At 44.2% G+C, this 24,732-nt stretch overlaps 1 protein-coding gene across 1 annotated transcript in view; it reads left to right on the forward strand.

Annotated features, from left to right (window-relative positions):
* Positions 1–17,853: 17,853 nt before the first annotated feature.
* The window catches only part of TARBP1 (TAR (HIV-1) RNA binding protein 1), an 81,024-nt gene continuing 74,145 nt past the window's right edge, over positions 17,854–24,732 (forward strand). The window contains exons 1-2 of the mRNA XM_012660362.1: positions 17,854–18,781; positions 23,569–23,666. Coding sequence (XP_012515816.1) covers positions 17,854–18,781; positions 23,569–23,666 — 1,026 coding nt within the window. The remainder of the gene's footprint in view (positions 18,782–23,568; positions 23,667–24,732) is intronic.

Genomic DNA, 24,732 nt, shown 5'->3' on the forward strand with positions numbered 1-24,732 from the left:
GATAACTACATAAGAGCTGAGTTCAGTCATGGTTGATAGGTTAGTGTGTTACACTTTCAGACTTTGGATTAGACATTCATTAATTTAACCTATTTTCTTTTTATATTTTGGAGACAATAAAGTATCCTCTTGAGTCAATTAATAAGTTGGAATTCCTTAGTTTGGCCTTGACCTCTCTGACTTACCTGTCCAGGCTGACCTCTCACTGCAGACAAGGCCCCAGTGTCCCATCTGCACTCGGACTCCTCCACGCCTCTCCCCTGTCTCCCCTGACCTTAGTGGTAGGCTTGCTTCAGGACCCAGCAAGAACACCTCCTCCCTTTGAACTTTCCTCCATGCGTCATCACACACAGAAGTGGCCCCTCTGAGCTCCTGACTGGGCCCCTTGTTTGGTGCTTTCTCTCCCAACCGGACAGCAAGCACCTGCCATGGGCCACCACCATGCCTCCAGGCCTCATTGAGTCCCCTGAGCTACGAGGGCTGTTGACAGATGCTGGCTGCAGATACCCGTCCCGAAGATGCTAAAGGGTCAGCGCTCACCCTTTCTCAGTGAATCAAGTCCAACATATGTCTAAAAATCAGTCCTGTGTCGTCTTTGTCTCCCAGCTTGCAGACAGACGCACACTCATGCCCTAGCTCATAAAATGGAAAGAATCGAAAGAGGAGTTTAGAACCCTGAAAGGGGGCACGTATGAGTGGAAGCCGAGCTTGTCAGTACTTCCCACAAACAAGCAGCACCTTGAATGTTCAAAATAGTAAATTCTTGCATAAGGTATACTTCTGACACGATTTCTAGGGTGGAATATATATTTAGACTTCCACCATTAAAGGAAAAGAGAAAATAAGAAAACCATAGCACCATTACTTTTTAAGTGATACACTTTATTATAGCACATGTGTAGATAAGTCTCTTTCTCTCTGTCTCTCAATATCAAATAATATATTTAGAAAAGAGGCAGCTATTAATTAATCAAGGGCTGATTATCCAGTTTGGACTGGGGCAAGGCTCTTGATTTCCTCCTTTACTCCCTTTTCCCCAGCCTGGTGGATATCGCAGCCACACCACTGCCGGCCAGCAAGGGAAGAGAGCCTTGACTTTTTCACATACCAAATCAAATGTGAATTCTTGCAAGGTCTTTGGATTGTCATCGTACCTGCTTCCTTCCTAATGCCCTTGATTCCATCAATTAAACTAGATCATTTCAAGTTGGTTGTATAGAGGATCTTAATGATTTAAAACAAAACAAAACACTCTCTACCTGGCCGTGCCATTTGAAGGACATTTTCTTATCCTTCCCCCACTACCTTGAGCTCTGTGTGTGTGCGTGCATGTGTGCGCTCGTGTGTGATCATCTAATTTATGCTCTGCATACAAATGTACAATCTTGGGGCGATGCACAAATAGGCTAGTCCAGTGGCCTGAGGAGTTACTAGTCGGAGTATATGAGGTACTATAGAAACCTAAATTGTTTCTGAAAATACTAAACAATAAGACGTTTCTCCAAATGGCCTCAGTCCCTTCAGTATTTTACAGGAATTCCAACTCAAGCAGCTTTACACAGACATTATCACTTAATTACCAATATAAATCTCACTAGCAACTTCCATAACTTCATTTGCAAATGAATATGCACACCTCCTAAATCATTCCCTCCTTTCCTCTCCCCAAGTTATTCCCTGCCTGGATCTGAGAGACTCCACAGCAGCTGGGATTTATGGAGGCTCCCAGTTTCCAGGTGTCATTCCAGGCCAGCATACACCACGGAACATGTCAATATTCAGACAACAGAATCATACCTGGTTCCCCCTCCAACACATCAACCCCTTCTGGCATGGGCGGGGGCTGACCCACGGCAGAAAGCTGGCTCTGTTGGCTCGAAAGGTTCGCAAACCATAGTGAACTTTTTCGTGATCTGAGGCCAAGTTTCCGGTATGTCATGAAAATTGAAACCTGGTTTTGGGTTTCCTTACCAAATTCACACAGAGCCAGTCATGACAAGAGATGTGTGAGGTAGCAAGGACAAGCAGCACGGGTACAACTGAGACACACAGCCCTCAGCTCTATTTCTAGTTCTGCTACTCACTTGCTGAGTGGCCTGAGGCTGGTCACCTGCTCCCAGGCCACTTAGTTACCATTCCCCAATACTGCGGGAGAGGGGTACCTTCTACCAACAGATATGGGACCTGTCAGGGGCCGTATGTTGAGTTAGTAACATTCCTTTGAATCTCTTTTAATCACAGCACACATATTTTTACAGAGACCCCACCCAGAAACACCAACATGTACCTTATTTTCCTGGTCATTTTCCTTCAATGAGTCCCCTTAGAGTTGGGCTAAGAGTCCAGACAATAGTCTGGACTAATTCCTTGGGTTCTTCTATGGTCCTCTCACAGACTTAAAATATATATATATATATATTTCCCATTTTTAGGGAAAACAGAAACAAAATCTGTTACATTTATTTTAGGCCCTATGTCTGAATTCTAAAGTCTTGCTCTTGCTTCTTTTTAGGTTTCAGCTTTTGATTTCAAGCACATTCACACTTGTTTAGCTTTCAACTTACAGCGAATGCTGGAAAAGGGATTCATGCATTATGTAGAGTGTTCATCTAAATGCCCTCCCAGATCCCTGCTGACTCCGTGAGGTCCCACGAGTCTGTGCAATGCCTGGGTGAAGGAAAATCAAAGTCAGACACACCTGGTTCCAACTCCTGGTTCTCAGGTTTACTAGCTGTGTGACTTTGAGCAGGTTGCTTAGCCTCCTAGGAGCCTGGGGTCCTCCTCTGAAAACCTGGCCCGATGCCAAGTACTATGTCATTGCCTTGAGGATTAAATGAAAAAGTACTTACATAAAAATGTGGAACAGAGTGCCTGGTGTACAGCAGGTGCCAAGATAGATGTTAGATTCTGCTTTTCTATATTCACACAAGTCTCTGGTGGGGCGAAAATGTAGGCCATAATATATTTGAATATTGCGTCTGTCTTCACTTCCAGGGTCCTACTTCAAAAAGAAAAAGAAAGAAGGAAATAAACAGTAACTGTCAGAGGCCCTTCTGAAAGCATTGCCCATCCATTGAAATGTACTTTCCATTCAAAAACTAGCTTATTAATTATTCATTGCTATTGGAACTGAAAATAAGAACAGAGCCCAGTGCTTATAAGACCCAGAGCTTGACAAGAAGAGTGTTCCAATTGCTTGAATTCTATCATTACCTGGTATCTGTGGAATACGTCCCCAGATCTGAGATTTGCAGTTTGGAAGTCAAGCAAACTTCAGGCTGAATGACTATCAGTCCTGTTTAGTGAGTGCCTGGAATGACTGTTCTCTTTACTTTCATTTCCACTCCCGGCACTGCATTTCTGGGGGATTATTTCACCGCATGGGTGGCCCGAGTCCCTTGGCCTTCAGCCTTATGGTTCATTCCACCGCTCCGGGCAAGCAATAACCACCCAAAATTGCGAGTCCTTCTTTCATGCCCCGGTGGCATGAGTAACATCATTAACTCTTCGGGGCTGAGGTTTGGGATTACGTAAAAATCTTACATCCCACTGTGTTAGCAGTCAGAATACCGGAGTAACAGCGTGTCTGCGGGGCTTGTTTTCACACCGGGAATGTGGCTGCCCTAATAAACAATCCCTGAGATTTTTTTTCCTCACCAGGCCTGTGGCTTTCAAAATGGAAGCTCAGCGCTCCCTGCCTGGAGTGCGAGTGAGAACGAACGTGCGAGAAGAGACTCCTGACTTTTCAGACCAGGGGAAAGGCCGCTGACGTGTCCCCAGCAGGGGAAGGGCAGGAAGCGCACAGCTGTGCAGGATGGCGTTTCACACGCGTCTCTAAAGACGAGCTTTCTAAAGCGTAAAAACGTCGGGGAGACACAGTAACACATTTCCCAAGGCCTAGGGCCAGCGCGGGGACAAGCGCAAGGCTGGCCGTGCACTGCGGGCCCCGCGCGCCATCTGGTGGCTCCGGCTGACAGTGGGCGCAGCATCCGGGCTTTTACCCCGGTGCTGTGGGCTTCACAGAAGAACCCGTCGGTGGGCTTTTTAGGTTCTGTTGGAAGGGATCACCAGGGCCCCAGAGGGAGACAGGGAAGGCCAGATGTTCTCAATTCCATCCCTTCTTCTACAACTGGATTCTCAAGGCGTCAGGTTCTCCTCAAAAAGGGGACAGTGCTCCTTCCTTCAGGACCAGCCTTCACATGACACAGCGACATAGTCTGGGCCTTCCACGCCCCCCTTTCCATGTCATGACCCCACACATCAGGACACAGGAGTCTCCCTTTTGCCCCTTCCTGGAACACACACATATTCTCTTCCAGCCTTCTGAATCCCACTGTTCCTCAGGCTCTTTGCCTCATTTTTTGTTCATAGTAGTGTTTCCACAGTGTGTTCCAAGAATGCTGATTTTATTAATCAGAATTGTATCTTAAAAAAGGCATTCGAAGTTTGGGAAACTCGGGTTACACGAAGTAAAAACAGATACGATTGCAGGACATCTCAAGAGGTTTGTACATACTGAGAGGGTAGAGGGTTTCTAAGAAGGAACTGTAGTTCACTACTGTTTCTAAACTTATTTGACATCAAACCTTTCCCCCACCTCCACCTTTGAAGTGCATCTTGAAGATATTGCATTTGATGAAACAACATTAGGGAAAAATGGGTGTCCTACTCAATTGACCCGTGATTACATAGCTACATTTTCAAAACTGGAAGACACATGTATTTGTTTGCTAGGGCTGCCATATTTTCTTATGGCTTTAGGAGCTGGAAGTCCAAGATCAAGGTGTCAGCAGCGTTGGTTTTTTCTGAGGCCTTTCACTTGTCTTGCAGATGGCCATCTTCTCCCTGTGTCTTCACATGGTCTTCCCTCTGGGTATCTGTATCCTTATCTCCTCTCATAAGGACACCAGTCATATTGGATTAGGGCCTATCCTAAGACACCATTTTACCTTAATCACCTCTTTAATGTCCACATCTCCAACTGCAGTCACATTCAGAAGTACTGGGGGTTAAGACTTTAACATATGAACTTTGGGGAGACTCAGTTCAGCCCATAACAACATCTTATTTTTCTGTTGGGAAAAATCTGTGCTTCAGTTGAAAATTATGCATTATTTAGAGCAAGGTCAGCAAACTACAACCAGTGGGCCCAATCCAGCCTTTCACCTGTGTTTGCAAATAAAGTTTTATTAGCACACAGACATACTCAATTTCTTCACATTTTGTCTATGGTTACTTTCATGTGCCATGGCAGATTTGAGTAGTTATAACAAAAAACATATGGCTTGCAAAGCCTAAAATATTTACTCTCCGGCCTTTTATAGAAAAAGTTTGCCAACCCCTGTTTTAGAGCACACCCTTCAGGGTTATCTAATGTTGATCCTATAGGGGCTCTGCACCTTTCATTGCCTTTGAGCTACTTTATAACTCAGCAATTTGTAGATAATGGATAGTAATGAAAAATAATCCTTGCCCACAGACAAGAAAAAACCAGTTTGCCTCAATTTGTTCATTCCTTTCAATATCCTCGTGGATAAATGTCTCTTCTTCAAATCCTCTTTTGAACTGGTTATCACAACATATAGTTCTCTTATTAATGATGAGTTGAATAAAATCTTTAACACATGCTGCTTTAATATCTGTATGAGTCCTAATTTTATCTTTTTTTGAAAATTATCCTTTAACATATCAATGTTAGATTTCTTGAGTGTGATAATGGCATTGGGATTATGAAGCAGTGTTTTTGCTCTTAGGGATACATACTGAAGCACTTAGGGTGGGGTGTCACGATGCCCCCAATTTACTTCCAAATAATTCATCATATATATATACATATGTGTGTGTATGTGTACATACTCACACATATATCGCATATATGGGGAAGAGAAAGAGAAAGCAAACACGGTTAAGAGATGAACAATTAGTGAATCTAGGTGAAGGATGTATAGTATTCTCAAATGGTGTGCTGGTCATTCAAATTTTCTGTATGCTTGATAATTTTCAAAATAAAAAATTAGGGGGAATAAGTTTATGTTATATTCCCAGTAAAGGACGTAGCTGGCTCCATGTCCTACACTTCTGGATGTTTCTTCAGTACTTCAGAGAGTAGCCAATTACAGACGTTTGTTAGCAGTCTGACTTTTTGCAGTGGCTACTACAAATAAGAACAAGTAAATGAAACATTAATGTTTCTATTGTCGTGTGGCTCAGTTTCTTCTAGAATTCTTAATGGTATCAACTGAACAAGATGTAAAGGTAGGTTTTTGTTTTTGTTTTTGTTTTTAAAGCTAGATCTATCCTATTCCCAAACAATGCTCTTAAAAGAAATAAATCTTTTAAGATGAACTTGAGATGAGGACCTCTGAGAGGGTGCTCATGTTTAAGCTTAGGGTACTACTTTTTGTAGTGTGTTTGAGTGGGGGGTTGAAGTTTGTATCTCGCAATTGCTGTATAGTTTGCATATCCTCCTCCCCCGACCCCAGCTTGGCATCACGGCATTAATACCGTTAGAGACCCATTAATTGCAATTTGACTGCTGCTTGGGCTGGGACTGTAAGTCTTGGAGTTTTAGCATACTTAGAGGTATGAATAGCCTGGTAACAATGAGGGAAGAAAGTAAGCTAAATTCTCAAACACTGTGTCATTTAGCGTAAAGGTTTAGGATTGAAATTTTCTGCCCGAGGGAAGCAGAAAAAAATGAGTTTTTACAGAATGCTGCCATTTTCTGAATCTAAAAGGCACACTAAAAATAGCTAAAGGGACTGAGCCTCCCAGAGGCTTCTTGGCTTGCCCAGTGGGAATTCCTGCTCGGAGAATCTGTCCTTCACAGATGCTGCTGCAGACAAGCCCCGAGACTTGGTGTGTGCTGCTCAGCTCTCCTGGGCCGATTTCACTTGGTCACAAGGAAGCAGGGGCTGGAGCAGACCGAGATGTTCGTTAATGGCAGGATCCCCTGGAGGAAGAGACATTCTGCCTCTGACAGAGGCTGACAGTCCAGAAGGCAGAGGCACATTATGGGCTCAGAGACCAGACCATCCTAAAATTGGGGTCAACCAGTATCAGATGGGCTTTGGCTACGACGAACACTAACTCTAAAGAAAATGTCCTTTCTTTTCATTGCCACTGATATTGTGCTATTTAAGACCCTGATTTTTTTTCTTTTTTTTTTTTTTTCTTATCTGGGCTATTGCCATAGCCTCCTACCTAGGCCCTCTCTTTCCAGTCACCCTCCTTCCCTCCCCAATTCATCCCACTTATGGGCTCCAGTGTAATTTTTCTGTAACCCTATTCAGTTCAGCTCATTCTGTGTGTTTTTAATTTAATTTTTAACAAATCAAACAACCAACCAACCAGTTCACCGAGCAAGCAAACAAAAACCTTTCAGCAATCCTCCATCTTTTATTAAATAAACACCTTACTCAGTCCTGTTAACTACTCCTATCTTTTTCATCATACCAGGCATCTCTTACTCACCTACTCCACTAAAGGCTGCAGAGAGAGAGGAGGCATTTTCCCTTTTCATTGGGATGGCAAAGACTAAGTCATACTCGTGTTTTTAAACCCCCATAGTTTTTAGCATAGTGTCATTCCCAGAATCAGAGTTCAAGAAACAGCCTTTGAGGGTGTATACACAATAGAATTGAAAGCAGGGTCTTGAATAGATATTTGTACACTCATGTTCATAGTAGCATAATTCACAATAGCCAAAGAGTGAAAGCAACTCAAACATCTATCCATGGACGGATGGATCAATAAGCAAAATGTGCCACATACATACACTGGAATATTATTCAGCCTTAAAAAGGAAGGCAGTTCTGACACATACTACAGCATGGATGAACCTTGAGGACATTATGCTAAGTGAAGCAAGCCAGTCACAAAAAACCAAATACTATGTGATTTCACTTAGATGAGGTACCTAGAGTAGTCAGATTCATAGAAACAGAAAGTGGTTGCCAGGAGCTGGGGTTAGAGGGGACGGAGAATTAGTGTTTAACAGGTAGAGGGTTTCAGTTTTGCAAGGTGGTTGTACAACAATGTAAATGTACTTAATGCCACTGAACTGTACCCTTAAACATGGTTAAGATGGCAAATTTTATGTTATGTGTGTTTTACCACAATTTTTTTTAGACAAAAAAAGGAAATAGCCTTTGAATCTTGAGTTGAGGAGTTGGTGAATGATTTCTGCTGCACCCTTGGAGTCCTGCTTTTTCAACATGTTGGTTACATGTTTAAATGAGCAACTCAAATCACTCAACATTTCCACCTCCCCCTAAGAAACCCTATAGTTGCTTCCCCTTGAATCAAGCCTGAAATTCATGGCCTATTGGCCTCCCTGACCTGGTCTTTTCTACATGGCCCGCTCCTCTCTCAACTCCATTCTTTCACCCTTCCCACCAGCCTTCTTCCCGGTTCCTGCCTGCCTTAGGGTTTCCATGCAGTTTACCTTGGGGGAAGCTTTTCAGCCAGCTCCAGTCTAGCTAACTCCCTCATTCTTTAGGAATCAGCTGACATACCATTTATCAGAGAAGCCAGTCCTACTACCCAGACCAGGTTGGGGCCTCTGGTTATAGGCTCTCAGCATGTTCTTTGCTTCTCTTGCACAGTAGTTATTATAAAATCATTAACTGCCCATAAAATTATTTGGACTGTGCTATAGACTGAATGCCGTGTCCCCTCAAAATTCATATGTTGAAACCCTAACCCCCAATGTGATAGTAGTAAGTGGTGTGCCTCTGTGGGATGATTAGGTCATGAGGGTGGAGCCCTCATGAATGGGATTAGTGCCCTTATAAAAGGGACCCCAGAGAGCTGTCTTGTCCCTTCTGCTATGTGAGACTCCAACAAGAGGTTGGCACTCTGCAACCTAGAAGGGGGCTTTACCAGGCACCAAATCTGCCACTGATTTGATATAGGATTTCCCAGCCTTCTAAACTATGAAAAATTAATTTCTGTTGTTTATTAGCCACCCAGTCTATGGCATTCTGTTAGAGCAGCTGAGTAGACAAAGATAGAGTGTAAGCTCCCTGAGAAAGACATAGATAGTGACTGCCTCTAACGCAGTGCCTGGCACATCGAAGGCATGCAAACACGTGCTGGATTTCACGTTGTCCTGCCGACATTGACTCTGTTTCTGCCAGTCCCTTCTTCGGAGATATGACAAGTGCTAAGACCCCGGGCAAGGTAAATTTATTTTGAGTATAGCCATTGGATGGCGCTGAATGTAAAAGAGAGGCAAAGTCATAAGCAGCAACAAGCTCTGCAAAAAAAAAAAAAAAAAAAAATCCCCATAGTTCCTAACTGGTGGGCATCGATGTTTATAGATAGCTCTGTTCAGGTGCTAAACTGCACAGCCCTGCTCATTCACAGCGACATTAATAGTTTCCATAATGTCAGCTCTGGCTACAAAAATAAATTGCCCAGAGAATACTGGATGTAGTGCTAGTTTACTGATACCTAGATTTTCAAACTAAGTGCAAACACAACCAAGGACTATTTCTTTTATTTCCTTTACAGCCAACCCTAGCACTTTGCTCCTCCTTGCAAAAGAAATTGGGAGGGGATGGTGGGGCGGTACCTTTTGCAACAACTTACTTTGTCCTTCCCACTTTAACACTTTTGCTCACAGGGCCCCTCTCCCCGACTCTGCCCCCAAAGTCTTCTTCCTCCAGTATCAGGCCTCCTGCTATCGAGATGCTCAGACTTTTTCAGTTCTCATTATCTGCTGCTGGATAAGGGATGGAATGCTATGAGTGTGTGTGTGTGTAAGAGGTGGCAGGGGGGTCTTCAATTTTGAGGATGGAAGAGGGAAGTAGGAAGAGGTCTTTTCCAAGGTTTGGTTTTTGGGTAAAGTACCTAAAAAACGATTGACCCTTTCACACTGAAAAGATGAACCTCCTGCTAGTATATCTTCAGTACGGTCTTGTGCTACCTGGCTGTCTGTCTCCTTCCCCTCCCTGACTCACGTGACAAAGGCTCCTTCCTTTTCCCTTAGCCTGGGCATGTGTTGGGACAGGGAAATAAACCTGCCCTGTCACAGATTTTTGTAAAACGTATAGAGAATATACAGCAGATGAATGCTGATTAAATCCATGTTGATTGATTGATTACTACATTGAGAAAAGTGAAATAGTTAAACAGCACCTATTTCCTACAGACTCAGAAACATTGAAGTATTCATTAGCTGACGAGAACAACACTGAACTTAAAAAATAAAACAGCTCATCATTAGAAAGATATGAGTTTACCAATTTCAAATCACAACTATCTTCAAGCCAAACTTCTGGACACTGTCAGCAAAGATATCTTTTCCTTTTTACTTTATGGTATTTGAAAAACAACATTTCTCAGAAGTACTTAAGAGTTTGGGAACTCTTGTGTATTAGTCAGAGTTGTCCAGAGAAACAGAGCCAAGAGGATGTGTGTATACATAGGAAAAGGTTTGTTGTAAGAAACTGGCTCACGTGATTGTGAAGGCTGGCAGCCTGGAGACCCGGGAGAGCCGATGGGGCAGATGGAGTCCAGAGGCCATCTGCTGGAGGGATTCCCCTTTGTCAGGGGTCTTTCTGTTCTATTCAGCTCTTCAACTGATTGGGTGAGGCCCACCCACGCTGTGAAGGGCAATCTGCTTTACCCAGAGCTCACCAATATGTTAATTTCATCCAAAACCATTCCAAGTTCATCTGTATGTACGTACCCATTTTCAGAGAAAGACCCAGCAGAGAACACGTTTAAGTGAGAAAAAATGTAGGTGTCACACTGCAGAAGAACTAGAAGAAAGCCTGAAGAGTACCTTGCAGAGGTGAATGACACCAGTGACATCTATTTGTGGGGTGTAAGCCACTCTGCCCTAGCTAAGCAGGACAAAAAACCCATGTGCTATCTCAGCATGAAATCCTGAAAATTGTTTCAATAGCTCACCTTAAGAGCCTTGTCACATCCCCAATGAACGATCAGTGATATCTCCCTGATAGGCAGTCAACGCCCTCTGACTCTGAGTCCAGGGCCAAAAATTTAAATCCATGGGCCAGACCCTCTCTAAGGATACCTACTTACCAAGCAGGGAAAGGGAATTCCCAGTATTGTAAGAAAAGCTACTTGGATAGTGGCTATTATTGGTGAGAACTTGATTGGCCTGGTATCTCCCAGTCTCTGGCTAAATGGAGCAGGTAAAACACGATTGGAAGAGCTTTCCAGAGAGTTCAAGCGCTTATCAGTGGGCTAGCAAAATAAAGACAGCTGGTAATGGGTCTCACCTCCTCCTTTATTGCCAATGCAGCCACGAGAGGCCTCTCCAGTGCGCTGACACTGGTGAGAACCCCCCCAGCTTAAACTTCTCCCTGCAGTGATGTGCTGCCTGCTATGGAATCACAATTCATCATTTAATAGGAATCCTTGTGTGACTGAATACACTGCCATCTCCTCCCTGTGCCAGAAGCAGCAGAGTGAGAGATTCTGACAGTGGCAGAGAGCCCGAGAATTCTGATTTTGCCTCCGAAACAGACTGTATGAGCAGGCTTAATCCTGCACTCTCTGCCTGCCAAACCCTGACGGATTGGACTCGAGACGAAAGAAGCCAGGCCCATGGACCGAAGGAGACTCAACGGATTATTTTACACGCATTGGAACAGTGGAGCCCACTGAATGCAGGGCCCCTGATTGTTTGCGGAAAAATAAAAAAAAAAAAAAAAAAAAAGGAAAGGACAGGAGCTAGTAGTGGGAGTGAGTGGTGTTTTTTGTTTTTTATTTTTTTAAAGTGCTCTTAGATTGTGTTTAAAAGACAAACTGATGGAAAATTTGGTGACTCCAATCTTTCATGGCAGTTTTATTGGAGTCTGAGGGGACACACACGGGAGCGGTCAGTATGAACACGCTCCTCTGAAGATTCACCACGAGACCAGTGAGATCGCTCCTCCCTCCTCTAGTTAGTACAGCGAGTCTCTAAGTAGCGCACGCTTCTCTGTCTTTCCATCTTCCATCTTGGCAGTCCCAAGCCAAGGTGAGACAATATCTGTGTATCATGGAACAATTTGCTGAGCGTTGAGAGGATGGTTCATCCTCAAATATTTAAGTTTTTCCTTCCCTTCCTTCCCAATGTACTGTGAATGTCTACCATGAGACTAGGGCATATATGAGTAAGGCCAGCAGTCTGAGGACAACTTATGGAGCTTTTAAAATAAAATGCAGATGCTTGTGCCCCAGACCCAGAGTTTCTGGTTTAATTGGTCTGGGGTGAGGCCTAGACATTTAGTATGAACAAGTGGTTCCCAACATTTAAAGATTCACAGTGATTTGACTTTGTATCGAGTTGAGAACCACTGGATTAGGTCAACGAAAGTGAAGATCTCATTTCCTAGAAAAACAGAGCTAAAATGTACCTATTCATCAGCTGCTAATGTCAGTCCCTAACGAACTTGGCCTTGGTCGGCCACTTGAGTATGAGTTGACCAAGAGAGAACAGGGAAACTGGACACTGAGGATCAAGTTTATGTTGCTTTTCTTTTTGTATAGGTCTAGCCAGGAGAAGCAGCACTGGGCAACAGTGAGTGTGGGTTTCAGGGCAGAAATGATGGTGACAATCAGTCAGGAAGAGGCCCTTAACCCTGGAAAGAGTGAGATGCTCAAATCAAACTGAGCCAGCAATTCTAAACATAGGCAACTGGGCTGGAGTTCTGTTTCAGGGAGAAATACAGAAACTCAACAAGGAAAGCTTAAACAAACAGGTGCTTATTTTTCTCCTCTAACAGAAAGTCAAGATATAAATATGTGCTAGCATTGGTTAATCAGCTCCAAGGGACCCAGATTCTTTCTATGTTGTCTTCCCTGCCATTTTTCATGCAGAGTTTGTCACGTCCTACATGTTCTCTCTTGGGTTTGGGGCGGCTGCCACAGGTCCAGAGAATATTCTGTGCCCAGGCGGGAAGGAACGGAGGAGGACTGTGGCAGGATGGTCTTTCTCCTTTTATCAGAAAGCAAAAGCTTTTCCAGACTGTGAGGACCGTCAGGCAAGCAGAGAACAAGTCTGCCCTGTTGGCTGCCTAAGCATGAGCCATTGCCCAGGGGTTAACGTATTGTCATCCTGAGCAAAATCAGGGTTTGTCAGCAAGGGAGAAGGGAGGATGGTTGTTGGGTTAATAACTAATGGTATCTGCCACAGATCCCTACTGGGAATTTGAGTTTTCTAGATGTTGCCCTTACCATAAACCTACTAGTGATTCTGCTGCAGCAATTTTCTCCGAGGAGTTTCTCTAAGGGCCTTTAGGAGAGATGCCACAAGGCAAAAATTTCAGACAGAGCCTATCAAGCAGCTCCTTCCCATTTTTAGATCCTTGGAGGTAAACAGCTGATGACTCTAGCTGAAGTCTTGCTATGTAATTGCTATTTTCTTTCTTTCTATACTTGTTTTCCACTTTGCAGCTATGAGCATTAAGTTGAAAGGATGGAAAAAGCACACTGCATTGACAATAGCACCATCTTCTGTCCAGAGAAACATCAACTCTAAACAGATCTTAGTTTTTGGTTATGCAACCACTCGTGCATTCCGGAACATGAATGCATGCGGCATGCACACATTTAAGAAGAACCTTTTCAGTGGATTTTGAGCCCTTTGTAGCTATTTCAGGTCAACATTCTCATCATTCATTATTTAGTCCTATACCATGGTGTCCTTGCCTAGTGCTTCCCTGGTGACACTGTAAAAGACCAAGTTAAGCGCCTGCGGTGTGCCTTGACAACCATGAACTGCAAGTTCATGCAAACACACCTCAGGGAAGGGGACCTTTGAGAGAACATTTAACTGGATCACTTTCCGTAACTCATGCTTTCTCTTTCCCATTCACTCTTGCTCTCCATTACCCTTACTAAGAGGGAAGCAGGATCCATCTCAAGTTGGGAAAGTGAGGAGAGTCAGAATTAAGATTCACAGGTGCGTGGGAACAATCACATCTATAGGTGCACCACTTCAGATCAGAAGGGAATCAGGGACCGCCATCTTTAGACATCTCATGGAAAGATTTAAAACATAAGGCATAGACAACTAACACCCATACATATAAAGTTTGTTGGAACCAGTGTCATCAGAGCCCAAGAATTTAGCTGTGGGAGCCAGAGGGAGAGGAGGAAGCTCTGGCCAGAAAAGGACTCCTCTGAGACCACTGCCGGACACTCACATCCATGACAACAAAAGCATGGTCACTGCTTCTTTCTTCTCTTTAATTTTTATCTATCTATTTATTTATTTTTGAGACAGAATCTCACCCTGTTTCCTAGGCTGGAGTGCAGTGGCACCACCATAGCTCATTGCAGCCTCGAACGAACTCCTGGGCTCAAGCAATCCTCCTGCTTCAGCCTCTTGAGTGGCTGGGACTATGGGTGTGTGCCACAACGCCCAGCTAATTTTTCTGATTTATTTATTTGCAGAGGCAGGGTCTCACCCACGCTGGTCTTGAACTCGTGGCCTCAAGCGATCCTCCCACCTCAGCCTCCCAAATGCCTAGAATTACAGGTATGAGCTACCATACCCAGCCCCCTCTTTCTTAAAACCGTACATATTTGTCAACTCAGGAAACGGAAGATGCGGCAGACTCTGGGTGTTAAGGATCCATCTGCTGGAGTAAAGTAGCTAAACTGTACTACTTTAAGCAAAGGGAAAACTCTGACACTTGTCCATACTGCTGGCACCTGTTTTTGATGATAAAATAACAGCTAGTCACAACTCTAATTTGTCTATGGATGAAGCAGGAAAATTGCAAGGAGATGTGAAGGAAGAAAACTATTCTAAACTCTATTCACATATCACTTCCATTGCAACTATTTATCTCAGTGAAGACGAGGAGGGCAGCTAGCTGTTCTCACACTGGGTCTCTATCAAAGCAGCGTGCTGTTTCATGTTGAGCCAGCCCACAAGGACTTTGGGCTGCAAATGCTCGTGTTTGAAGGGTAATCATGTCACTAGAAATTTTCCAGCTAATCAACTTAGAATATATAAAATATCGAATTTTTATTCATACAGTTTCAAGTACTTATTGAGTAACTATCACGCTTCTGGTACTATGTTTGGTATTTAGGATGTAAAATGAATTAAAGCACAGTCCCAATTCTTTAGGAGTTCATAAACTGCTGCAGAAAATACATATTTATCCATTCATACAATAATCATTTACTGAGTGCCAACTGTGTGCTAGACACTGGGAGATTCTATAGGAAGTAAACTGGACACAGCAATTGTGTATTTTTCTTTCTTGATGTTTTGGAGGTAATACAGCAGTAACAGCAGAGTGCATAGCCTTTGAGTCAGACAGCTCTGCTGCTTTTTTACCATGTTTTCTGTTTTTTTGTTTTTGGTTTGTTTTTTAGAAACAGGGTCTCACTCTGTCACTGGAGTGTGGAGTGCAGAGGCACACTCATAGCTCACTGTAACCTTGAACTCTGGGCTCAAGTGATCCTCCCAAGTAGCTGGGACTATAGGCATGCACCACGATGCCCAGCTAATTTTTAAAATTTCTTGTAGAGACAAGGTCTTGCTATGTTGCCCAGGCTGGTCTCAAACTCCTGGCCTCAAGTGATTGTCCCGCCTCAGCCTCCCAAAGTGCTGGGATTACAGGTGTGAGCCACTGTGCCTGGCATCATGCCTTTTTACCAGGGCAAGTTATTTAATCTCTTCCATCTTCAGTTTCCTTATCTGTGAAATGGGAAAAGTAATAGCACTTCTTTTCTGAGTTGTTTTGAGAATAAAAATGCAACAATATATATAGAGATATTACTATGTCTGGTTTTCCATAAGTGTGACGAGTAACTATTAGCCATAATTGTTCCCACAATTAAAAGTAAGTTATGACTAGGAGCATTGGGAATAGCTTCTTAGAGAGATGCCTTGTAATTAGGGTCTTCATGGATGAGTAGGAGACAGCTGTTCACTCAATAGAATTTCCCGAGTGTGATATAGTTAGAGGTGCAGGTCCTGGTAGTAGTGTAATAACAGCCATAACCCCATACCCCTGCCCACCCCTCAAATTGCTAAGGGGGAGGGAAAGGGCGGAGTGAGGGGAAGGAGAGGGCAGAGAAGTCACCTGCAATTACAGGGTGACAATTGCTGTGTTGGTGATATGTCAGGATGTTTTTGGAATTTAGAAGAGGGTCATCTAACTTAAATAGGGTGTTGGTGGCGGGAGAGAGGTATTAAGAAGTGACTTTCTGGAGAGGTGACATTTGAACTGTGTCTTGAAAAGAAAAAACTAGGCAGGTGGAGAAGGGGTAAGGGCTTTCCAGAAGAGGGAAGGGCTTTCGTAAAGATAAAAGTGAGAGCACACAACATGTTTTAGGGACTTCAGAATTAAGGTGTATATGGGGCTTGTCAGGAGGGAGAAGTAGGCAGGGGCCCCATCATGAGGCATCCTGGGGGGCATGCTAGGAAATTCAAACATTATTCTGATGGCCATGGATAGCTGATGGTTTGATTTTAAGAAGATCATCCTGGGAGCAATATGGAGTACATACTGCATGAGCCAGGTAGGAGTGATTGCGACTGCCTACCAGATGTCTCCATTTGAGTATCGGTCAGGGCATCACTCTCAGTCTTCACTTGTACAAATCTAACTGCATCATCCTCATTCCCTCCATCCCTTCCTCTGCTATCATTCCTCCCCACCAATGCACTTCTTCCCAGAAACTCCCTATTTAGTGCAATGGCCATCATTCCCAAATTGCCTAAATCAAAAGCCTGGGAGCCAAGATCCTTACCACTCCCATCCTTGATTCCCCCCTAGAATCACTCCTCAAATCTATCCATGCAACTTTCCAGTTCTCTCTCTTAGTGGCCCCTCCTCTCTGTGTCCCACCAATACCTCAGTTTTAGACCTTCCTCATTTTCTTACTAGGACAATACCAATCAGATAACAAATTTAAGTCAGATAACCTTAGATTTAAATATCTACAAATTATATAAAAATAACTTTAAGTTTAAATAACTAATTTTTATCTTACCCGTTGTGTTTATTATATTTCAAGCTCTTTGAAGGTGGGATTGTGTCTTCTCCACTAAGGGACAGATCTTGGTGGTTAGAAGGCAAAGGAAACCAATGTCACTGATTCAGTTTGTCTGAGATTGAGCCAGGAACCAAACCAGCACCGTGCATGCAGAGGTGAGGTTTTCTGTTTCCATATTTAGTCGTACATGCTGTCAGAAATACAGAAAATAGAGAGACACGCGCTATTTTTGAGTTTGCACGTGGGAACAGATGCATTGTGTTAAGTTTTGATCCTACAGTCAGCCTGGGCATTCAGCTGTGAGGGCTGGTAGTGTGTTTTCAGCCGTATCCTATCACACTGCCGTAGTATTATACTTCTCACCTCTGGCCTTGCCTCTAAACATTCTTGCGTTTTCATTATTAATTTTTAATGCAGATGTCCAGAATCTATTTTAGACCTACTGTGTCAGTCTCTTTGTGAGTGGTGCCCAGCATACACCTTTTTGAAAATAAGCTCCTAGGTGGCTGTAATGTGCACCTTCTTTGTGAACTTCTGGTCCATGCTCACAGACAGGCCCATCTCCACTAGGGAATCTCGGTGGAGCTGGTGTAGACACTGCATTAACGTTTAACAAGAGCCTCCTTTCTTCCTAAAAATAGTAAGGGGCAAGGGCCGGGCAGACCAGGTAGGTTCCAGGCAGAGCTGGTGGGAGGAGTCCGCGACGGGCTAAGGGAACCCAGCCGGCCCCAAGGCCCCTCCCTGCGGACGCGCGCCCGTCCGGCAGGTGCACGAGCACGCACGCCCGGCCCGGCCCGGCCTGTACGCACGTGCTCGCGCACGCCGGCGCCTCCATGTGGGAGCTCGGTGGCGGCGGTGCGCGTGTGTCAGATGGAGTGGGTGCTGGCGGAGGCGCTGCTCTCGCAGAGCCATGACCCCCGGGTCCTGCTGGGGGCCTTATGCCGCGGGAAGGCGTCCGTGGAGCGCGTGGAGACGCTGTGCTTCTTTCTGCAGCGGCTGGAGGACGCGGCTGCGCGCGGCGGCGGGGGCGCAGGCGCGCTCCCAGAGGCGGCGCGCGAGGTCGCCGCGGGGTACCTCGTGCCGCTGCTGCGGGGTCTGCGCGGGTGCCCCGCGGGCGGGCCGGACCTCGGGCTGCCGCCGCGCCTCCGCCGGCGCGTGCTGAGGGCGGCAGGCGCGGCCCTGCGCTCGTGCGCCCGCCTGGCCGGGGGCCCGCAGCTGGCGGCCTCGCTGGCCGAGGAGGCGCTGCGTGACCTGCTCTCCGCGGGGCGCGCGCCGGGCGCTGAGGCGGCCGTGGAGGTGCTGGCGGCCGTCGGGCCCTGCCTGCGGCCCCGCGAGGACGCGCCGCTGCTCGAGCGGGTGGCGCGGGCCGCCGTCGCCCTAGTGCTGGGCGGGGACGGGGATGAAGCTGGGCCCGCCGAGGACGCGGTGGCGCTGGTGGCTGGACGGCTGCTGCCCGCGCTGGGCCAGTGCGGCGGGGCGGCGCTGCGGGCCGTGTGGGGTGGGCTGGCCGCGCCGGGGGCACCCTCGGCGCCAGGCCGCATCGGGCTGAAGCTGCTGGTTCTGAGCGCCCTGGCGGAGAAGCTGCTGCCCGAACCCGGCGCGGACCGCGCCCCCCGCGCGCACGAGTCGGGCCCCGACGCCCGGCGCTGCTGGCGCTTCTGGAGGACGGTGCAGGCGGGGCTGGGCCAGGCTGAGGACGCCCTGACGCGCAAGCGAGCCCGCTACCTGCTGCAGAGGGCGGTGGAGGTGTCGGCGGAGCTGGGGTCCGACTGCACCTGCGGCCCCCAGGAAGGAAACGGTACTTGCCTCTTTGCTCCCCAGCCCAAACCTACGTGGCTTCCTGGGAGGGGAGCCCTCCTGCTTCCAAAAACCAGGTCGTGTCTGCGGTCCACACAGAATTTGGTTTTTCCCAGGGCCCCCCCCCCCAATCCTGAAAACCTTGGGAATCTCCTCTTAAGTGTGTTCTCTGAAGTGACACAAATCACTGCATTTGGAAACAGTCTGACCCGAGCAGGGTAGAATACAGCACCCGTGAAATAATTTAGGAAAGTGACTGAGCCCATGCAGGATGTTACAGACCCAAATTTGCACTATATTGTGGTAGATCCTTTCTAATAGGAAGGGTTGATGTCCATCCGACTGAAAGAAAAATTATCTGTACCGATCAATGAATTGAGTGTTGAGTATTAGAATTAGGCATCATAAAAGCCTTCACATTCTTTTGAAATTTCCTTTGGTAATTGTTTTAGGAGCAAGATTTACTAATGAGTCAGTTTTGTTTTTTAACATTTTGAGCTGTGCTTTCTACTACTTTGTTATAGAACAATAGTAGATGAAATAGCCAGAGCTTCCTTTCAGTTTGGTATGTTACTGATTATTTTGTCTTGTCATCTTAAATTCACTCTTCCACTCTAGAAGTCCAAAATAGATTAACTCGAAATTGTCTCAATAGAATATTTGTATTTTTTCAACTGTAACTGGCTGTGCATTTATTATAGGTAAAAGATTTTTCTTTGGCTGAAGTTGTGAGATTAGATTTTCATGTAATTTTAACACATTAGATAGTACATATTTGAAGAGTCCACAAATGGGTGATCCTTCCATGAGAGTTTTCACTGGAAAACATTAAATTGCCAAAGTTAAATACTCATTTATTTTAACGAGTCAGTCTTCAGTTTTAGGGACAAACAATAAATAGTCTTTACATACCTGCCCTCATTTTCTCCATTTCAGAAAGCAAGCACTGTTAACCTCTTTTAACTGACTATTTTGGTATTTACCATTATGTCTTAATATATCTTAGTCATATTATAAAATTGTCACAGTTAAAAGTTTGGTTAAATGGGTGTGTTTAGCATTTATACAATTATGACACCGTAAATGCAGTTCACAGATGATCTATGTAGTAAACTATTTTTCCCTTCCCACAAATTTTTCCTTATAATTATTGTTTGGTTCTGCCTGTACTAATCACAAATTCAGCCCTACATTCTTAGCCAGTTGTCTGAACCTTTCCTCTACAAAATCAGATCACGAGGTGTTTTATAAGTTTTCCTGAAGAAGAAATTTCTCCTAGAGTCCCTTTACATGCTCAAATGTGGCTCATGTCACCCTGTACCTGGTACACAGCTGATTTTTAGATCTCTCCTTACCCATCATCCTGGGGATTCCCTCACCTGAGTCCTGTTACGGATCTCTGGTTTCCTGTAGTTCGTGTCTTGTTTGCTTTACTTGTAGCACTGTAGTGCATTCTCCAGTAGTTTCCTGAGATAGAATTTTTCAAGATCTTGCATGTCTAATAATTCCATCAAAGGATCCCTTAATGTCTGACATGTTTTTATTTCTTTCGTTTTCCATTTGACACTTTTTTAGAGTTTGCATCTGAAAATCCACATCTGCTCTTCTGTTTATGCATGTTGTTTACCTTTTTTCCACTAGATCCTTTAACGTCTTAATTATAGTTACCTATTAATACAAGTCTGATACCTGGACCATCTAAGTTTGGCTTTGTTTTCTGTTTTTTGGCCATGGAGTCACTATTTTCTGTCTTAAAATAACAGCAGAGTTGGAAGTAAGTATTTCTGGTTAGAGATAGGCACATTTTTGTTAGGCCCTTAGTGTGTGGTGTTGAGTCAGTCTAGTGTGTAGTTGAGCCAGATTTGGCTTTTGTTGCCCTGTTTGCCTTCAGTACACTCTATTCTTCACATTCTTCCATGGTGGATTGTGGCTACCTTGTGCTTGGTGTGGACCCTGGAATACCTAAAGGTTTCTGTGCAGCCCGGGAGGCCTGCGCCACAGATGAGGGGGTCTTCTGCCAAGGCTTTGTTACTCCCTCAGGTGTAGACTGCTGGTCCTTGTTACTTGGTGCAAGATTTGAGATAGGGACAGGGGCTTTCACTCCTGCTTCAGCCTCATCTTGGGCCTCATATGACACAGCCTCAGGGTTCACAAGTTTTCACTGCCTCTGCTCCCTATCCAGTCACCTCTGCCTCCTACTTAGGGAAGAATTTAGATTTCCTTGCCCTCTCCAGTGGCAACTGTGTTCTGCGTGTGTCTGTGGTAGGTCTTGGGCGCTTGTGTCCTGCCTTTCCCCAGCAACCACAGACCAGCTTTGTATCCATGCAGAATATCAGGCAGGAGTGGATTTCCTTCCCTTTGCACAACATCAGATGCTTTTGCCTAACGCCAGGGCAGAGCGAAGAGAGCAGGATTTCAGTCCCCTCCCTGGAGGCAGCCACCTTTTGCCTGGTATCAGGGCAGGGACAAGGGTAGGGTATGGAGGGTTTCCTGCCCTTCTTCCAGAGGCAGACAGCTTTGGCCTCTTATCAGAGGAGGGTCCAGGGTGCAGGCAGGTTTCTGCAGTTGATCATCCTCTTGTATTCCTGTAGGTCACGGGTGGGCCTCTCCAGTTAGTCCTGCTGTACTCTCAAATAGTCAGGCCCTGAATGTGCTGCACAGGGTCTCCTCCTTGCCCACAGTCTTTCTCAAGAGCACATGGGACAGGCCTGAAAAAAAGACCCTGGTGAGTGGGCGTGGACTCCTTGGCCTTCCCAGGGATCCTAAGCTGTCAAGCTAGCGTACCTCGGCCTTTAAAAACTCATCAAAATTATGCCATTTTTTAAAACTTTTTGGTGACTACCACTTCCTCCTGTCCTCAGCCAGTAGAATAGTTTGTGTGTCCTTTCTATTCTTGGAGAGGCTTTCTGCCCTTTGGAACTCAACTACTAGTTGCATTGTGAGCTCAGCTGTCTCATGGGCCCCCCAGAAGTTTAGGATTTTGTAGATTATCCAGCTTTTTCTGTTCGTATGGCAGTAATAATTCTTCTGTGGTTTTCTACATCCTAAACAGAAGCTGAGACCATATATGTCTAAATGCCTTCATTTTGCCCTCATCTTTGATTAATGGTTTGATGGCGGGTAGAATTCTAGCTTGGAAAACATTTCCATTCAAAATTTTTAAAGACGTCAATCTATTGTCTTAGAAGCTAGAGCTTCCATTATTGCTGTTCCGAAGGCTGAAACCATTCTGAGTCCTGTTAATACATGAACTGTTTCTTCCCCGTTGAAGTTGGTAGGATCTGTGGTCCTGGCATTCTGAAATTTCACAGGTTTGGCACAGGTTTATTTTCATCCTTGTGTTGGGCACTTGGTGGACTTACTCAGTCTGGAAATCATGTTCTTTGTTTCTGGGAAATTTTCTTGAAGTATGTTGTCGAAGATTTTCTCCCTTTCTGTTTTCTGTTCTTCTTTTATATATTGAACCTCCTGGACTGGTCTTCAAAGCATCTTTTCTCTTCTAAGGATTTTCTGTGACTCTGTCTTTTTGCTCTACTTTCTGGGTGATTTCCAGTGCTTTCTTTGGGTTTCTTGTTTTTGCTCTCAAATTTTTAATCCTCGTGAGATATTTTTTGTTCTTAGAATGTCCCCTTTTTTTTTATCCTGTCGTTATATCAAAACAGCACTATATTATCTCCCCTAAGATATTAGTAAAAGTTTGTTTTGATTTTTTAAGTTTTCTTCCCCCTGCATAATTTTGTTTTCTTTAGTTTCCTTTTTTTTCCCCCACGTATTTGTTTTGGTCTTGATCTTTAGTAGAGGTTTCCCCAGATGTCAAATGATCCTTGAATACCAGTTTATTTTTGAGAATAAGGAATCAAAATTGGGGTGAAACCTCTAAGCACATGAGTGGAGCTTGTTGACTGTGAACTTCACTGGAAGGTGATCTGACCAGGTCATTTCTTTGGGAAATCCCTGATAGAAGTATTTTCACGTGTTTCCTCGAGGTGGCCGGATTCTGCAGAGGACATCTTCCTGCTTTCCGCTGCATAGGGAAGGCCTGGCCAACATTCTGGGACCTAAGGGGGCAGGCAGAGGGGAGTCCCAGCACCCAGATGCACACATGTTCGCTGAATCCCCATTTTCAGTAGGGTTGATCTCAGCTAGGTCTTATGCCTTCAATTCAGAGACCCACTATTTACTTTCTCCAGAGAATCAGTTACGGTCTTTTTCCTGTTCAGGACATAGAAAAGGGGGCCTGGGGATGTGACTCTTTCTTAAACACAATGAAAAAATCCTCCTTACTTTAGCCTCACTTTTCACCTCCACTTACAGAAGTAACTTTTGCTGCCACTTCCTTTTGTTTGGGGGAATTTTGCAGTATAAATCAAGTTGTTTTTTGGTTTTTCCCTATGTTAATATAAAACTCCCTCATCTTGAGTCAGCTTGGTTTTCATCTTATTTTCAAATTCTAAATTTTATTGCTGTTGTCTGCTCTCCTGTTTTCTCCATTCTTCTGGGTTTTTGTCTTTGGAAAATCCTTTACTGCTATAGTGAGATGCTTAGGGAGAGAAAGTAGAGTTTATATGTGCAAATCTGTCATTTTTACCCAGAACTCCAAAACAGTAATCTTAATTAAAAAACAAAACTCCTTTGGAGATTCCCACACCTCCTAACAAGGCTTTGATCCTCCATTATTAGAGGATACAACATCTGGCAATAGTGGGATTATTTTAACAACTACTATCATTAAGAAACTTACACAATTTGCAAAAGGAAGAACTAATTTTCTTTTTTCAACCTTACTAGGCCCAAGTCTGTTTTGGTGGTCTGAGAAGAAAAAAGATGAGCTTTTAAAATTTTGGGAAAATTATATTTTAATTATGGAAACTCTAGAAGGAAATCAGGTAAGTGTTTTCTTACTTTAGCAAATCCTACAGTAGATAATAATTTTTTCTTCTTTTCAAACGTTCATTAAAAACAATGCAGAAAGAACAACTTGGATCTAGCAGGTGATGATAGAATCCAAGTGTACTTTGTTTTCTGGCATAAATGGCGATTTAAAATAGAATATAAATTGTTTCAGGAAATTAATACTTTCAAGGGACTTAAATTTATCGTTCAAAAAATTTAGTTATATTTGATCATCCCTTGACATTCTGAGACTTTAACGTCTATCAGAATTACCAGGATGGCTTATTATAAATTGCTGGGCCCTGTCCTCAGGCTTTCTGATTGAGTAGGTCTGGGCTGGGGCCTGAGAATTTGAACGTTTTGCAAGTTCCCAGGTGATGCCCCTGCTGCTGTTCTGGGGACCACTAAGGGGCCAGCCACCTGGAGTCACTGTAAGGTGTCAATCCAAATGTGCACCAAGCATTGTTTGTGGAATGAAATGAAGAATCACTCCTACATACTAAATATATATAGATGTAAGGATGAGGAATAAATAAAAAGCATTTCTAAATTCAAGTAAACTTTTATGGTTTTCTTCAATCAATAGATCCATAAGACCCCCATTATTTATTTAGAAACTCAAATTTACATATATTTTGAAGGTTATATAAATTAAACTCTAGCAAAGGTGTTAGCAACGTAGTCTGGTGTGAAAAACATTGAATGCTGAACTGGCTCTACTTCTAAGTGTGTGACCTTGAACAATGTGAGTGACTAGAGAAAATATTTCAGTATTTTTTTCCTCTTTGTAATATACTGGTATTATCAGTCCTACCTATTTCCCAAGACAGTTGAGAATTGCATGATAAAATTTATGATAATCACTATATAAATATAAACATTGCTGTAACTATATTCTAGGTTATATTCATTAGCTTTGCGATACTCAGTCTTGCATAATTGAATCATAGTATGTTTTAAAAACTGGAAAATTCAGACTCCTGTGTATTTTTTGAATGGAAGTAAAAACAGAAACAGAAGGGCTACTGTTATATAAATAGATGACAATTCTCTTAATTT

Source organism: Propithecus coquereli, unplaced genomic scaffold (genome assembly GCF_000956105.1).
Source record: "Propithecus coquereli isolate 6110/MARCELLA unplaced genomic scaffold, Pcoq_1.0 Scaffold66, whole genome shotgun sequence".
Lineage (NCBI taxonomy): Eukaryota > Metazoa > Chordata > Mammalia > Primates > Indriidae > Propithecus > Propithecus coquereli.